The 18,007-nt window shown below is 41.5% G+C and overlaps 2 protein-coding genes across 2 annotated transcripts in view; one reads left to right on the top strand and one right to left on the bottom strand.

Annotated features, from left to right (window-relative positions):
- WASF1 (WASP family member 1) overlaps nt 1-6,155 on the bottom strand; it is an 84,712-nt gene extending 78,557 nt beyond the window's left edge. The window contains 1 exon segment of the mRNA XM_050315870.1: nt 5,843-6,155. The gene's annotated coding sequence lies outside the window, so the exon portion shown is untranslated.
- Nucleotides 6,156-6,550: 395 nt separating this feature from the next.
- CDC40 (cell division cycle 40) overlaps nt 6,551-18,007 on the top strand; it is a 37,538-nt gene continuing 26,081 nt past the window's right edge. The window contains exons 1-3 of the mRNA XM_050315866.1: nt 6,551-7,022; nt 15,037-15,123; nt 16,703-16,832. Coding sequence (XP_050171823.1) covers nt 6,828-7,022; nt 15,037-15,123; nt 16,703-16,832 — 412 coding nt within the window. The 5' untranslated portion in view covers nt 6,551-6,827. The remainder of the gene's footprint in view (nt 7,023-15,036; nt 15,124-16,702; nt 16,833-18,007) is intronic.

Raw genomic sequence — 18,007 nt, 5'->3', positions numbered from 1 at the left:
CTGCAACGAATATTAATTTATTTGAGCAGTCATCTCTGATGAGAAAGAACAAAGTTCAAATTACTGGTTTGAAGCAAATAAAGTAAGGACTTTAAGGTGGTTCTGTGTATTCAAGAGAATTAGTCTCAGTGAATGACAGACAGACATATGGATACATATATATATGGAAAGAAATACAGGTATGTTCAGTGGACACAGGGAAAGAGTCTCAATTGCCCTCTTCTCACAAAAAACGTATGGCTTCAATAAATTGTCTTTTACTGATTGCAGTTTTTTTGCTTTTACATCTGCTATTGGGGAGCATAAAATCACGTGTATTTTACAGTTTCCCACTCCTCATTTTTTTGATCTGTCTTTCATTTCATTGGGTAAATAATTCCAATCTTCTTATTCCCTTGAAAAACTCTGCCATATCCATTGTAGCAAACTCTCTACAACACTGTGATTTATCTCTTTTAAACTAACAGTTAATAATACACTTTGAATAACAGATAAGAACTAATGAATTTGTATACACTGGCACTTCCTTCTCTGTTTTTTTCCCCATATCTGATTACAGCTATAAATTAGGTAATACTACCTTAGCAAACAGTAATAATGCTTAATTTGTTTTGTTATATTAATACTGTTAATTTAGGAACTCCTAAGACATATAAATGGTATCTTATTTTCTGCTTCCAAAACACACTGTTTTACATATACTGAGAAGCAGTTTTACCTGTCATCCCGCTGTCCTTCCACACAGCTTGCTTAGACTTCTCAAGTGACCTTTCCAGTATTTCTGAATTTGATTAAATGGTTTTGAATCCTCAGTAAATAATTCCATTTCATAAATCAAATTCTACAAATGATTAATAGAAAATACTGAACAGCTCCCGATTTTGAGACAAAACATTAAGCCTCCCATAATTTAGCATTTCAGTTGTTATTTCCTCTCAGAGATTTTTGTGATCCATGAAAGTAGTTCACCTTTCACATCATAGCTTCTTTATTTAATAGCCTGGTTTGAGGAACCTTCTATTATACCTTTGAAAATACATTCAAATTAAAATTATATTCAAATTTAATCTTCTACGTTATTACTGCAATCAAAACCCCTAGCAGATTAGCGAGGCACAACTGTCACTGTAGAAGCAGTACTAACTACCTCACTAATACTAGTTAGTACTACTGAGTCTACCATCAGTCTTTGCTGTCATCACATACTTCTATCTACAGGCAGTTGTCATTGAAAACAATGAGAATTACAGATGCATGTTTTTTTCTTTAAGAGCACCCGATGATTTTTAGAGCTGTTCCCTTTGCAAGGTTGATGAGATCACTTGCAGAGTATTTGCTGGAAGCTCTTCTTCAGTACCTTAAAATCTATTGACCAATTTTCTACCAAATTGGACTCGAGTACATTGAGGTTCTCCAAATTTGTAAGAACAAGAGCCAAATAAAGAACAAATACCCTATTAAGACTCACAGAAAATGAATACCAGCTTACCACAGAGTAGGAAGAAAGGGGAAAAGACAGTACAAATGCCCTATCTATAATAAAAATACTTCAACAGAATTTAATGACTTCTATTGTAAACCCACACCTGGTTTTAGAATAGATTCCTGTTTTTTAATAAGTTTCAAGTGTCATACTGTTAGGGCTTTTATAAGAATTTAGTTCTGCATGGAGTCTGCTGTCAGAAGACTAAATTCTTGTTGTAACCATAGCATCTAACTAAAAAGTCAACCAACAGAAAGGTATAAACTCATTGAAAACTATTCATCATTTCTGTTCTTTGTTAAGTGCTTTGTTAAAATGTAACTACATTTGTTATTCTGTAGTTCTTTGTGTGTATAATGTAAGTTATCACACCAACAGACTACCATAAGTAAGCTATTTATTTAGCTCCCCACCCCCTCAAAAATATAGGCACATAATATATTTTCAGAAACATATACACTTTTGATGGCATTTTCTGTTCTTTAACTGATAAAAAAAATTTTTAGACAATTAAGAAACCCAATATTAAAGATATGATAATTTATAATTATGATAATTATGTTTATATTCCTGGAAGTCTATAATTAGTTCTGCTGCCTGTCCGACCCATCATTTGTTCAGCTTGTGTTATAAGATGCAGTTCACAGCACTGCCTAAGCACTTGAGTAGTTTGAAGAGGCTGGCTGCACAGCTTCCATCCTCTAGGGAAGAGGTGGTTCTGCGAAAAAAATTACTTTGTTTGCAGTCATCTGAAATAAGTACCGCTAGTCTAAGTTGCTTCAGTCCTATCCTGTATCTTTCTTTCTGTGAAACCACACCTTGTAAACATGAAATATATAGCCTGTAATCTGTGTCAGACGACCTCAAGATCCCTCCCGAGAAACCTAAAGAGACTGATTCACAGATGTACTGGAACACAGAACTCTTATTGCAATCTGGCGCCTGGGTATCTTTCAGAATCCGGGACATAGTCCAAAAACACAAAAACTGGAAAAGAGGTCCTATCACCCTTACAGCAGTCAGAGGCCCCAAGGCAGTAGAAAAAGCTGAACAGGAGTTATAAAAGGTGCTTCACTCTCCAAAGCAGCCAAACTGGAGTATACTAAGATGCACCAGACACACAAGCAAGTTGGTTATAAAAAGGCCCAATCCAAATGCAGTAACAGTAACCTGATAAGACTTCCATCATGTTACCTTTTCTCAGCAGCCAGAAGTATATGAACAAAAGAAAAAAACCCTCATTTTCTTTCAAACACCCTATTTCCCACAGACAATAGACCCTCATATTTTAATTCAATCCTCTGTCTGAGAAGTATCATGCCTTTTTTTTTTTTTCCCCTCCTTTCCTCCAAACTGCAGACTTACAGATCTTGGTGGATGAGAAGTGAGTGTATCTGCCAGTGGGCTGATAGCAATGTAAGACTGTAAAAAAACATACATAGAGAAAAAAATAGAATAAGCAGGATTATACGCATCATTTTCTGTGGGGAAGAAAAACCAAGGGAAAACACAGGGTGTGAGATAAAGCACCTCCATCCTGGAAAGCAACAAAAAAAGAGCTATGAAAGAGCAAGTAAAGGGAAAAGAAAGTAGGATAAAATATATTAAAAGCAGAGGGAAATAGATTTCATTATCAACTCCAGGGAAGAAAGAGACTGATGTGAAGGAAAATTTGTGAAATGTTGAGTTAAAACTTAATATATTTAAGCCCAGATTGTTAAGGAAATCAATTTCATACAGGAAGTTTGGGGCGGGGAGAGGTGTTTGGTGGCTGTTCCTCCACTTGGAAACTGACTGGTTGAATCCATCCAAATTTGACAGAGGAGTAGAATTCTCAAAGGTAACTGCTTAAGGAAATGATAAGTTCATGAAATCAAGATGCTATGAGTGTCCAGGGGAATAGGCATGGTAATACTTGGTATAGTGTTCACCACTAGGAGTAATAACAAACAGGTGCCAAAAACACCCTCTTTATATGCGAAAGTGCTGTACAAAGTGGGATGTTTTTATCTTCCTTTGGTAAACCAAAGCAAGAGAAGCAAAGTGACTGCAAGGAAAAACAGCAGTGAGAAAGCTGGATGGAAAGCAAAGCCAAGTAACCCCAACCACCTTCCACCCACTACTTCAGTCTGCCTTCAGAACCAGCAGCATCCAACGCACAACATAATACGTTTCGTGGAACCCAGTTAAGAGAGAACATGTAGCATACAGTAATCACAGACACATACAGTAATCAATGAGCAGACCTTTTTAAAAAAATCTTGTGGTTTCTTTTACACCAATCAACACCCTCTTGAAATCACAAATATGAAGTGAATAGCCAATGTGTTAACATATCTCTCCACAAATGACCAGCAGCAATTTCTCAGCTTTTTTGACAAGACCAGATTTTAGAAAACCACGTATATTATCCACCCACATTTTTAAAGTGTAGTCAAGTCAGTTTTTCAAACCCAAATGTGACATCTGCATGTTTGCTGAAAATTAATCTTTGCTATCATTTAAGCAACAAGAAACTTCAGTCAGTATTCCACTGAATGCCTTCTCACGTGTTTGCTTATATACTAGCCTGATTGTATCAGAAATGCAACTAATTTAAACCAGTAAGTGATTTTCGTAAGTTCTATGAAAGCATCTAGAATCCCAGATGATTACATTACTGGCAAGCAATCTAGAGTGTTTGGACAAAACACAGGTGAACAGACTTAAACTACCAAAGCTTTATGAATTAAAAATTTAAAATTCAAGGTTAACAAAACAAATTAGTTTAATGATTTTCAACACAATTCTCCAGACAGAATATCACAGAGTGGTTGCACAAACAGATCTCAAAATTTTTTACTTTTCAGGAAGCACACCTTTCAACTTCAGAAAATACCCAGTATCTGCATGCCAAGAGAAAAAGAAATGCAGTTATATAGAATCAGTTAACAATTACTGCCAATAAACAAACTGACTGCAGTGGAAGAACCATTTTAGATATTAATAAGCAGTGATTCATTTGAAGCGTCATATAGCTTTCCTTACTTAGGGACTCATCATCCATAGATTTAAGGTGAAAAAGTCAACTCATTACCATACGAAATGCTAGTTAAATGTAGTATACTTCATCTGTTGGAGATGCAAACAAAAGGTTTCAGTGCTGAAAAAGTGGGACTTTTACCTAAAACCCTGATTCTAGCATACAAAGAAAGAGGCATGCTTTTGTTTAATAGAACAGATCTAAACGCAGCACCGTGCACCACTCCACACTATAAACACTTCCTCTATGTCCTCTGCATCTACTTTATCCTTGAAAAAAAAAAATCCAAGTGATATCTCCTCAGGCTAAGGAAACAAATGCTTCAAACCGTAACCGCTGAAAAGGGTGGAAAACCCAAACTAGAGCATTTAATCAGATTAAATGCCACTGTGTCACAATTAGATGTCACTGTGTGCTCACTTTAATTCTGAAAGCACATGCAGCTCCAAGGGAAGTCACGGCAGTGTACCGTTCCAGGTGCAAGCGCGTGCAACGCACGCACCCGGCGATACATCCAGCCCTCGGCCAGCGCTCTGTACTTCCCATTCATCCTGTCCGCGGGCGCGGCGGGAAGGAGCGCGTTCCGGAGCGGGCCGGGAGAAGTTGGAACCTACGCGCTGCTCCTCGCTCCCGGCCATCCCCCGCGATCTCCGAGCGCGCCTAACAATGGTAGCAGTGTTCCAGCGGGCAGCTCTGCCCGATCGGGGATCGGATCGAATCCCGCTCCGCTCCGGCCGGCGAGCCGCCCGCCCGCCCCACCAGCCGCGGTGCCCGCGGTGGGGCCGCGTCCCCCGGGAGGGCAGAGCAGGGCAGGGCAGGGCAGGGCAGGGCAGGGGGCGCCGCTCCCGCACCTGGCGGCGGTGACGTCACCCCGCCCCCCGCCCGCCGCCGACCCCGGCCCCGAGCGCCGCACCTTCCCGGCGGGGCGATCCCGCTGGGAGCGGGCACGCGGGGCGGCCAGGACAGGGAGAGGGGCGGCGACAGGGAAGCCCCGCGCTCCAGCACAAGTGCGGCCCTCCTCCTCCGCCTCGCAACACGCCCCCCTCCTGCCCCTGCCCGCGGGGGCGGCAGGGAGACGGGGGAAAGGGGGCTCCGCGACGCGCTTTCCCTACTTCCTTTCCTTCCTCCCTCCCTCCCTCCATCCCTCCCTGCCGCCGCCGTCCCCGCGCGGGCGCGGACAAAGGGAGGGGCCAACACCTGGCGAACGCCGGTCCCTTTGTGGGGCAGGCGCGTCCCGCAGCCCCGCCGGGGATGGGGAGCGGAGCCGCTCCTCCCGCCCGCCCCGGGGCACCGCGACGGAAGGGGGAGCGGGGACTGGGGGAGGGCGGGGCACTTACTCGCCTGCCCTCGCCTCACACCTTCACGCCGCTCGCCCTCAGCCTCAGCCCCTCCCTCCGCGGCCGCCGGGGCGCTGGAAGTTCACGCGGCGCCGGCCATTCCCGGCGGGCGGCCCCGGGTGCCGGGGGGCGGCGGCGGCGGGCGCGGAGCGTCCCCGGCGGCTTCACAATAGACACCGGGCAGCGCGCGCGTGTCCCCGTGCGTGTGTGTGTGCGTGTATGTCTGTGTGTGTGTGTGAGCGCGCGCGGGGGGCGGGGCCTCGCCCGGCGCGCCGAGCCCGGAGCCGGGGGGGGGGAGCGCTGTTTACCCGGCGGCCGGACCCGGCCGTGTCCCCCCCACACCGCCCGATGCTCGGGCTGGTCCACGCGCCGCCGCCCCCCACCCCGCGGGCGGGCAGGTGGTACAGTCCGGCCCGCCGGGCTCCCTCTCCCCGGTCGGGGAGGCGGGGCCCCGTCGCTGTGACGTAACCGAAGCCGGGTGCCGGCGGCCAATCGGCGCCGGGGGGCGGGGCTCCCCGGGGCACGGCGCGGGGCCGGGACGGTGGGAGCGTGGGGTCTCTGTGTCACCAGGCTCTCCTCCCCCACCCTCTCTCCCTGGGGCTATGCTGGACAGATGGCGAAAACAGTTTGTGTGCGGGAGGAGGCGGGAGCTCTCCCTAGGCTGCTGAATGTCTTCCCACGCAAAGCGCAGCCGAGCCCTGGGGGGAAAGCCCCATGAGCCGCGCCGCGTTGCATGCTGGAGCTTGTAGTCCCGCCCGGGAGTCCTGAAAGGTTAAGCACCGTCAGTAACCAAGGGGAATGATCCCCCTTCAAGCGCCTGTATACCCAGTAACTAACCATAAATTGTTTTTTAGCGTGTGTTTCTCGCTTTAACGACCCACATTTTTAACGCGCAGCCACAGCCGGCTGGTTCTGCGGGGGAAGGGATGCGACGAGCCCCGCGGAGCTGCCAGGACCTGCCCGTCCCGTCATCCTCCGCGCCAAGATGTCGGCGGCGATCGCCGCGCTCGCCTCCTACGGCGGCTCCGACTCGGAGCCGGACTCGGAGCCCGAGGCCGAGGGCGGCTCCCAGAGCTCCGCCGCCGTGCTCGCTAGCCGCGACGCCGTGCTGCACCTCCACCCGCCGCCCGCCGCGCCCCCGGCACTGCCCGTCGATGCGGCCCCGGAAGTAGCCGTGAAGGTAGGCGTCCCTCCGGGCCCGGGGCACCCGCCCGCCCGGCGCTGGGTCCGCACGACCTGGCTCGGGACACTCCTGGGGACAGCGCCGGGGCAGCCCCGAGCTGGGGAAGCGAGGCGGGAAGGGCGTGGGGCTGGTGCGGGGCTGGCGGGGGCGCGGTGCCGCCACCTGGCCTTGCCCTGCCCCGGGGTGCGGGACTGGGGCTGTGGAGGGAGGGCGCGGGGCTGGAGCTTCGACGGATCCCGGCCGTGGGGGTTAAACTTATTAAAGCATGCTGTCTGCATCTCTGAGCGTGCCTTAATTGCAGTTCATTAGGTACTCTTGTCTGCTGTTCCCTGAGTTTAAGATGTTTTCCGGTGTGGTTCTCCTGCATGGTGGTGCTTGATAGTCCGAGTGCAACTGAATCCTGTTCTAAAGGGCAGCTTGAAGTGTGATCAGTGTTTCTGGTTTTTCATTTCACTCTTGTTTGGCAAACCTTAATTTTCCAAGTTCAGTAGCAGATTGACTGACTTTTGTGATTCCAGAAAGGAGGGGAAGGTCCTGGTTTGGCTTTGGGATTTTAGTACTGGCAGCTAATATCTAATCAAAAGCAGGCACCTCACCCTGATGGCGGTCACTGTGTTATTGCGTTGCTCCCAGTTGTTCTGAAAACTTTCGTACTTTGTGACCAAGGAGTGGATGGAATCTTTCACTTTCTGGTCATTAGTTAATTCATACACTGCTGCAAGTAATCATGTTTCCATGTTTATGCTATATTGTATATAGTGACTGTATTTTTTCATGCCTTAGAGTCTTGGAAATCTGACTTCTTGAATTGCTGCATCTGGCAGGCTGTCATGTATAGGCTTCAAAAGGAAAGCTAATTAACAGCTGTAATATTGCCTGAATGTGAATGATTATAAGTGGCAAGTAGCATTGGCTGTGCTTTTCACCACTCTTAGGGCTATAGCAACAGGTTTTCCCTGTGCCATGCCAGCAAAAAGGTTTATGTGGTTACTCAGTGGCTGACATCAGGGAACTGATCTGAATTTAAAAAAAAACCCCAAAGCTCTGGTGGAGTTATTTGTCCTTGGATCCACTCTTTGATCTTGTTTGCACGAATGCTGTGCCGGCACAGTTAAATCTCCAGTTCTAGTGAGGAAACAAGCAGCTGGAAGAAAGAGTTGGGTGTCGGCAGCACGTTCAGTTCAATGCTGTTTGCTGGGCTGTGCCTTGCAAGGGATATCCACCTGCACATCTAGGACTGCTACTGTTTCAGGCATAATGCTAACTAAGATAAAAAGGGAGTGAGGTTTCAGAGCATCAAAATATTTGATTAAAATGTCTATAATTTTTTTTTAAAATCACAGATGAGGTGCATATAACTGAGAAGAGCAACAGCTTCAGGCTGAGGCTTTCAGAACACAGCATACTGCAGCTTCTTTTAGCACCACAACCTTCTTTGGGGAGTAACAGATAGTTTCTTTTTACAGTGATATTAGGCTTTCTTTTTGGGTTCAAGAAGTAAGTGAGGGTCTCATACACAACACGTTCTCGACAGCTTCCAGGTCTAAAAATGATAACATCCCACCAGTCAGTGGAAGCTTGCCAGTCACCTCCTCGGGAATTTACCCCAATTCTTTAGAATTAGAAAGCCTTTACTGAACAAATGTGAAATACATGATGTTTGAGTGTAAGTCACAAGTGTTCTTTAAGTGCAGACCTGGAAAAATGGCAAGCTGAGCAAGTAGGAAAGTGAAGTTCATTAGTATCACTTCACTTGTGCAAATGTCGTTTTGACATCAGTAAGGATCAAATACTCTTAGGAGCATGGATATGTATTATACAAAGGACCAGGAATGGATAAGCAAAGATGGTGATAAGAAGGGAGGTTACAAGGGTTAGTCATACAATAAATACAAATGACAACTGCACACAAGTGCATTTTTGGCAGTTGAGAATGCAAATCTTATGTGCTCGGTGTTCTGCATCCTAGTTCTAATTGTAGTAACTGTTTCTGGTTCAGAATTTTGGCCTGTTAACTGATAGAGACATTAGACTTATGTGTACTTTAAAGAGGAACAGGTCCTTGCTCTCTTTATTAGCAAGGCATAGTTGTTAGCACATTCAGCTAATGGCATTTGGGTTGCTTAGTTGTGCATGTCAAATACAGCCCTAAGATGTATTTTGTTATTCTATAAGAAATCTGCTGAGTCCTTGCCTCAAAGTACATAAAATCATATTTCTGTGAAAATAATTCTTCTATAATTGAAAGGTGTACTAATGATTTGTAACCGTCTTTTAAAAGTGTGAGGGCATGACTTTTGCTAAACTCTCTTCTTACAGTCTGCTTGTTAAAATAGGCTTATTGTTGATCTTGATGTTAAATTACTAGTAACAGGTAACATTGAGTTATAATTATTGGTTACTCCAAGCCAATAATACTATTTCTTTCTTTAAAAGTTTGAAAGCCAATAAGATGAAAGTTGCATGTTTCTGCTACTGTTTTTAGCACCACTAAATTGCTACAGCACCTGGGGAAGGCACCAGAGGATGAAAAGGTGTGCTTCTGGTCACTTCATACGTTGTAACTGCATAATCTTCAGAGAAGGGTAGTGGCGCTGAAGAGGTGTCTTGCTTCTGCATGAGGAATTACTGAGGAGGCCAAAACTGAAAAAGAGATGTCTGAGGTCAAAAGTATTGACAGGGACCTACAAAGTCATTAAATGGCATGGAGAGGGAGTTGAGTACTTGCTGTACAGCAACTACAACCTAACTAGTAGGAGATAGGTTCAAAACAAACAAAAGGATGCAGCTCTTCACACCAACATGTAGTAGGGCTTATTCCCGTGCCAGGAAGTACTGTGTGTGCAAGAAGTTGACAGTGTTACAAGGAGAGTCTGTCCCTCCTGCAAAATGCCAGGAATCCCAGCAGAACTGTTTAGCATATGCTTCTCTTGCTGGTTTATTTTTATTCTGTTGAAGGTGGTGGGGTGGTCGTTTATTGTTAAGAGTGTATGAATGGGCAGAAAGAATAAAAGCTGATAACAGTCATATCTTAATGTTGGAACTTCACTGCGAATGCTGTTTGTCTCTAGGTAATAAATTTGGAAATCTTTGGAATGTGATAATGTGTATTTGACAGCCCAAGTGGTTGATGCAAGAGTGAGTTGGTGAGTGACAAACTGCTTAAGCCTCCGTGGCTCATGGGATGTGGTCTTAATTTACCACATTTTAAACATTTTAATTTAATCGATAATTAAAACGAATTAAATATTATGCAAAGCAGCCTACCCTTTTTAGCTGTTTGACTAATTAGTAATGAATTTACCTGGGGAGAATGGAACATTGTAAGTTTATTATCTGAAATGCCCAGAAAAAAAAGGGCAAAACCCCAACATATAGATATCAAAACTCTCTGCTTGCATGAGATGAAATGGGAAAGCGTAATCAACATTATATTCTTTCTAAGGAACAGAATTACCATCCAGTGTTGCACTACATGCTGCAGCTTGTGTTTTTTTATTCAAGGCTTTACTTTGTTACCTATTATAGGGATTTTGCCTCTGTTTTGTTTCTGTATGTGTTGCATATAGAAAGAAACTTCTAGCAAGCTTTTTTTGGATGAATTTGTTTTATTATTGAACTATTTCATAGTCCATACATGAAGTATTTTTCACAGAAAGTAACAGTGTTTGTTTATGGCATTCAGGTAGGGGTATTCTGAAGAAAAATAAGACTGTGGCATGTTTAAGAAACCTATTAAGAATGAAAGTTAATCTGATTTACTGTGTTTGTAGTCAAAAATCCCTCCAATTTTCTGTATTCTTTCTTAAGTGGCGGAAGGGCCCTTATGGTAGGGCTAAAGGAGCACACCTTTGAAGGAGCTAGACATTCTGTGATCTCTGGGGAGTTATAATGAAGCACCTGCTTGTCTACACTTATCATCGAAAGCTTCTTCCTGTCTCAAGATAGATTCCTTAGGCAATGGTGATACTCCAGAGTACAGCCCTGAGTGCCATTCCCTATAATATTGTGATGCTGTGATACCAAAATGCTCTCCTTTTGCCTCTTTTGTTCTACAACAATGAATTTTTTTACCTCGTCAAATCATATCTGAACTGTAAATCTTACACTGCAAGCCTGCAAGAACTGTAAGCCTTATACTGCAAGTAGACTATCTATTAAAAAAAACCTTAAACAACACAACCAACACACTAGTTTGGTGATACTTCAGTGGATCTATGGACTGAGCAATTTCTGCAAAGTTGTATAATCTGAATCTTTTCTGGGCCGAATTAAGTTCATTTTAAACATTTGATCATTCTTGATTTTTCTCGTTTGGACCCTTTACAGTAGCACATGCCTTACCTGATATGGGGTGCCCAATGTGGCTGCTGCATTTCAGTGGTGTGCTTGTTACCAGTGTGAAAAAAGCAGAGATTTGACACACAGAGCTGAAGTTTGCAGCTCCATTGTATTATGTCTTTCAAGATAGCCGTATGCAGTAAAATATAACTTCTTAACACCTTCATTCTTCTCTCACAGGTTATATGTGGTGTACCACCTTTAATGATATTACAGAATGCCATTAAGCCCATATTTACACAATTTCTGAGTGGCAACAAACACAAGCTGCTCTTCTGCCAGTCCTACAGCTGAACTTTTATCTTTCTCTGGAGGAACTCTTTATCTGTTTAAGTTGACAGCTCTTTGACTCCCCTTTTGATGATTCCTGTGGGGGAAAGTGGGATGGAAAGTAATCTAGGGTAATACTTAGCCCATCACTGAATTCACAGATGCCCTCCTCTTTCAGCCTAGCTACTGATCATCTTCCATCCCACAGAGCCACTTGTGTCACACTTGGCACATAAGCTACATGATGAATTGCCCACCTTAGGCTTTTAGATAAATAAAGATATTTGTGTGACCAAAGGAAAAGCTACAGCACTGTAGAGAGACGAGATCCCTTAGATACCTTATCTCAGTCACAGCTCTGCCAGACTGCTGCTCATGTGATCCCTTCCCTGTTAACTGTAGCTATGGCAAATGCATCTAGAATGCATCCAGTTAAGGCTGTTGCTAGCATAAAGGACAGAGTCCTAAAACCTGTGTTTACCTTTTTTGCTTTCTGGGTCTTAGAAAGATGAGTTCTGCTGAAATGGTCTTCTGGCAATGCATGCAGTTGTACCCGGAGATCTACACCATGTGCAGAGAGAGGTTGCTGATGAGTTCTTTTCTCTCAGTAAAAAAAAAAAACCCACACAGACAAAACACATCAGTGCAGGTAGCTTGGCAAAGTTTGGGAAATGATTGATGGGCTAGGTTAATATTTTTAATGTTTCTGCTACCTATCAGAGTCTTTCAATGCCATACAAAATAGCATTTGTCAGATGTTGACCAAAGGATTATTCGTCTGCTGCAATTTGGACTTCTACCGTAGACTAACATGTCAGAATATGTTGTGTCAATACTTTAAAGAATTGAAATCTTGATAGGAATATAAAATAACTGAGAAGGTAAAGTGGGGAGTTGGAACATGCTCAAATTGTTATATAGTTTAAGGCAAAGTGGCATAATGAAAAGATAACCATTATATGCTTCAGTAGCATGTTATCAGATCATCATTTGATGCCTCAAAATATGAAAACATGAGTAAGACCAGAGGTCTTGAGGAGTGTAGCTCTGACAAATATAACATGTGCTTCAGTTTCAAGGCTCAGTGGTTTTCACACAGAAAGACTGTGCCTGTGGTGGTCTAGGAGTGAACATATTGTGTGGCTTCCAAGTGACTCAGCACTGTTCCACCAGCAGTGAAGTAGAACCAGAATTGCTATAATCGTCCAGCAGAGGATCAGCTTTCATGGCACAATCTGTTTCTTTTCTCAATTACTAAGCAACATATAATAGAACTTAACAGGAAGAAAGGAGGAGGAAAAATAGCAGAACTGAAAAATTCTTGGCATTTTTGCAAAACTGGATTTTTCTCGCTTTTTCAGATCAAAGAACAGGGAAAAACCTACATCCCAATTTCGAGTAAACTGATCACTGTTTAAATGCTACTAACCATTGATCCCATACATTTTGCCTTATTATCAATTATATTAATTTTTATTTTCTCAAATTATAAGTTTTGTGGACAAGATGTGAGGTCTGGCTGGCAGACTGAGCTTTATGATGTGACCTGAAAAAGTTGTCTGTGGAAAATGTCCTCAGCACATGGAACTCTGAAAGGAAATCTAAGTGTATAGGAAATACAGGTTAGGAAATGGGGGTTTTATATGCTCCTATACTAGCTGGGGATGTCTGGTTTTGTTGCTGAATGACTGGATTAGGCCTGCTGTGCTGTTTCCAGGCAAGTTCATAGTGTATGAAAGTCAGGGCTGTGAATGTACCGATAGCCATTGTCATCCAAGCCCAGTGAATTGAAAAGGTCGTGTGATGAGAAAAATGGGGTCAGGCTGAGAACTGGCAGCACCAAGGGTTCAAGCAAGATCAGTGCAATGGCTGGACCTGCCTGGTAAAATAACTGATACATGGTGAGAATAAAGCTTTCTGGTTGGACTTAATTCTACAAAGACAGTGACCTCAGTAGAAAAACAATTGACAGGATTGCTGATGTCATGCCTTTTTTTTTTCCTCTTTAATATCCTTTTTTTTTTCCTTTTTTTTTTTTTTTTTGAGCAGTATTAATCAAATATATTCAGATAAAAAGCCAAAGACCTTTAGGTACTGATTTTCTTTTCTGTGTTCTAGAAAAGCAGGTTTTAAAATCTTTTAAGAGTCTTGCATGCTTGAGCAAATTTGTAATTGACCTGCTGTTGAAATGGAGAGGAAAAAAGCTTCTAGCCACAGCATGTCAGGGAATAGCTAACGGTATTAAACATGTAAAGAATGTGACACTTTGCTCTTTCAAGATACTATAATACAAAGCAAGATTGAGTTTGTTTGAGGTAATTTTCTGTTAACGAAGTGACTGCTAAAATTTGATCCTCTGTTGTGCCACTTCCTTCTGTGAGTCACAAATGCTTTTGGATCCTTTTGTAGGTAAGCACTGATTAAACGCTGATGCTTCAGATAGTTTTTTCAGTATAATTACTAAGGATCTTATCAATATAACTTTGAGTCCTTTTGTATTACTATTATACTAGAATAAAGGTACAGGAAACAAGTAATAATTCTGAAAAATAATGTTCTCCTTCATTTAATAGAAGAGCCTTTGATGGGGGGAGGTGCTGTCAATTTAGAACCAATGTAAGTGAGCCTTCCTAGAGCTCTGTGAAACCAGGTCTTTTTGAGCACTGCTACCTTATCAGCATTTTTCTTTACCATCTTCTCTGTCTTCTATTTCAGCTGCATGTGTCCTTCTGAGTTTTTCCCTTTGAGTTGCTTTAAGTTATTTTGTTGGTTAGTCCTTCTTTCTCGTCCCTTCATCTATCAAGTTAATTTTTTTGTCACAATGGACTTGGAAATATGTTTAAGTACTAAAGTTGAATTGCATTTATTCCTTTTGGTAAAAACTTGGAGGTAAGGGATTGTTAGATTCTTTGAAAATTATTGTTATACTTAATGTTTGTGCTGATGTGTAACGTATTTTTCAGAACATTTAGTTGTGACTTCTACCTTCTAAGTTTTGTAGAACTCTATCTTTCATACCTTTATATTATATTGGGGACCATTTTAGTTGGTTCTTCTTTACAAGGCTGGTTTTCAAACATCCTCAAAAAAAAAAAGCTTTTCTCTAATCTTGCTACTCTTTTTAGAACTGTGTGCATGAAATCTTAAAAAAAAAAAAAAGGCAATAATTCACATGCAAAATTCTGCACGTCTTAGATGAACTTCTCAGTGATGGACTGACGTTGTTTTTGCAACGTTGTTTTAAAAACAGAAACTTTGGTCATGGTACTCTTTTCCTTTCATCATGCTAAAAGTGTCAGCTTGAACCACAGCCCTAATTTGGACTGAAAGAAGTTAATGTTACGTATTTAAAAGTCTACATGTGAAAAATGGTTTGTGAATATGTCTGTTTTTATTTCAGGAAGATGTGGAAACAGGAGTCCACCTTGATCCTGCTATCAAGGAAGTTCAGTATAATCCCACTTACGAAACTATGTTTGCACCTGAGGTAAGAAGCTATATTGATCTTTAGAGCAGAAATGCCTTTGGCTTAAAGGGCAGCTGTTCCATAAATTTCATGTGAATTTCCTATAAGATAATTTCTTTGGATGCTTGCTGCTTTTTGGGATCTAGTTTTGGCAAATTAAAAAAAATAGATTCTACACAGGTGCGTTGGTGGTTTTTAATGCTGGAATTTTAATGTTCTGTATAAAGCTCTTGTAAGAAGAATCCCAAAGTGTTTATCAGAATTATAGCTATGGAAATTAAAAATTAAGCTGAGAAAATAGCATTATAAAGATGTTGAGCAAAACACAAACTGCATTAAAGTGGTCTCTGACTATTTTCACATTTTTGGTATTTACTCGTGCTCATTAGAGCAAAATGAATAGTTGTAAGTCTTGCAGATATAACTCTTTTAAGAAGAGGATTTAAAATTAAAATCACAGTACTTTCAATTTAATTATTCACATGAGTATTAAGAATATTAGTAACTTGAGCAATGCTAAATGTGTATAGCAAAAAACCGTTTGGGGCTGAATTTAGACTGCTGGGTGCCATGTGAACCACGTTCCATTTTATTATAACTGACAGGCTATTGGAAAGATAAAAATAGCTGTTCAAGTATTTAACTTTTTTCAGTGTTTAACTTCTTTGTATAGTTTGTCTTCTGTTAGACCAGAAGTTAGCATTCTAGGTAGACAAATGCTGCAGCAATCTCGGATTTCTACACTAGTTACGCTTTATGTTTAGAAAACATTTTGTGGAACCGCATAAATTGGCCTTTTCGTAGCGAGCTTGCATTTTGCAACATATCAAAGCCATGATGTATGTGAGCAAAAGTACTGATATCAAAGTGCTGCTGAGTGTAAATGTCTTAGTGAGGGAAACCTATTGGGGGAGTGTCAGGTGTTTGCAAGTATGGCTGACAAGCATAGGGGTTACAATTAAAGTTAGTTTGATACTAGTCTCAGTGTACTGCATTTATATGTAGCCACTGTTCTCTTCCCTAGCCATGATAACCAGGAAAACTGGCATTTGTCACCTTGCAAGAAGAAAAGAAGAGCAGGGTTTCATTAGTTGTTTTCCTGGAATAATACAGGAAGTCCCCAGTTGCTTTTTAAATGCACAAAAATATTGTTAGCAATGTAATTTCTGTATTAATCACATGAGTTCAGTAGAATCTGATACATCTTCTTTGATCTCCTCCCTTTAGAAGGGACAGTACACTATGGTTTGGTCTTCTGAAAGCTTCTACTGATCACATACTGAATGACTGTATGTATTGATACCGTTAAGTATCAGCAAGTCAAATAGTTGATATTTGTCTTCTGTAACATTAGCTAGATAGTTCAATCATGAAACTAACTGTTCAAAGCAACTGTGTGATTACTGTGTGAAATAACAGACTAAGAAGCTTATTCAGTAGTCATAACCAAATATAAAGTTGAAGTGATTTTGCATTACAATTTTTGAAAGACAAGTCTTTTTTTTCCTGTGTGGTTATTTTTTTTTTCTGAAAACGTACATACACAAAAATAAGAAATTACTGATTCTGCTATACTTTGTTTTAACATTTTTTAATGTAGTTTGGACCAGAAAACCCATTTCGGACTCAACAAATGGCTGCACCTAGAAATATGCTTTCTGGATATGCAGAACCAGCTCACATCAATGACTTCATGTTTGAACAACAAAGAAGAACATTTGCAACCTATGGTAAGTCTTTAACAGTGAAATTGAGCTCCATTTTTATTATGCCCACGTTGGACAAATGTTGTTCTCAATAGAACAGTTAATAGGATTGCAACTTCTGTAAATTGCTTTTTATCAGACTTAGTAGAATGGAAAGAGGTCTTCGAATGAGAATCCATGTGACTGGAGATCATATTATTTATTTGGGAAAACTCACTTTTTAGTTCTGTTTGAAACTGTAATCCAGTGTATGATCTCCTAGCAAGCCCCTCTTAATTAATTCTTTCATTAGTTGCATCAAGTGTAAAAAACACAAATCAAAATTTCACATTTTTAACCTGACTAACTGTCATGCATCTGTTATGCAAATAGATTCTTTCATGTGATTCTAACTAAAGGTAACTCTCTCAAAACCAAAAGGATGCCTACTGAGTTTTCAGGTTTCCTGTAGACACAAACTGAATGAACTGGATTTGCAGAAAATGGGAATACGTTACTAAAATAGTCTTGGCAAAGACAGACCAAAGAAGTCTGTGTTGGTTGTCACTGTAGTAGCTACTTCCTTACCTTGAATAGTCTTTTCACTTGTAAAGACTTGCATTTGAAAAATGAAACATATGAGTCTTGGAGAAGCTTGAGATTCAAACAGACTTTTTTTGAAATGTAAGAAATATTGATTTTTTTTAAATAGGAAAAATATGGAAAGACTGGATTCTAAGCATCCTTTTGGACACGTTTGAAAGAACAGAACTGCCACGTGTTTATATATAACAGTGGTTATTTTTTCTTGTGTTTCATTGTAAGCTTTCATTTCTGTTTTAAGCTTGATTGCAAGTGCTTGCTCAGTTGAAATATCACTTTATAGTCTTCAATTTCAGTTTATTAGGCAAGTTCTGATGCTTCCTGTGTAAACTTAAAATATCGCAACTCTGAACTTATTTGCATCTTTCTTTATCCATAGTTACATTCAAAATACTATTAGGATGTGGAATATAAGCAAAATGCCAATATTAAGAAATGGATATCTAGTTCCATAGCATAATTTTAACTTGACTGTAGTTTTGATGTTAGAATTTGACAGATAGGAGCCTCTTCAGGATCCGAATAGACAGATTAGATTTTGTTCTGTGAAATTAAATGTAGCATTGTGTGGGTTGGGCATATCTGTGTGTAAAATAGATACTGGAATAAAGGAGTCT

The sequence above is a fragment of the Myiozetetes cayanensis genome, unplaced genomic scaffold (assembly GCF_022539395.1).
Source record: "Myiozetetes cayanensis isolate MyiCay16 unplaced genomic scaffold, myiCay2020 scf2-11, whole genome shotgun sequence".
NCBI lineage: Eukaryota > Metazoa > Chordata > Aves > Passeriformes > Tyrannidae > Myiozetetes > Myiozetetes cayanensis.
Note: the sequence above shows the minus strand (reverse complement) of the source record. Positions and strands in the feature narration are given on the sequence as shown.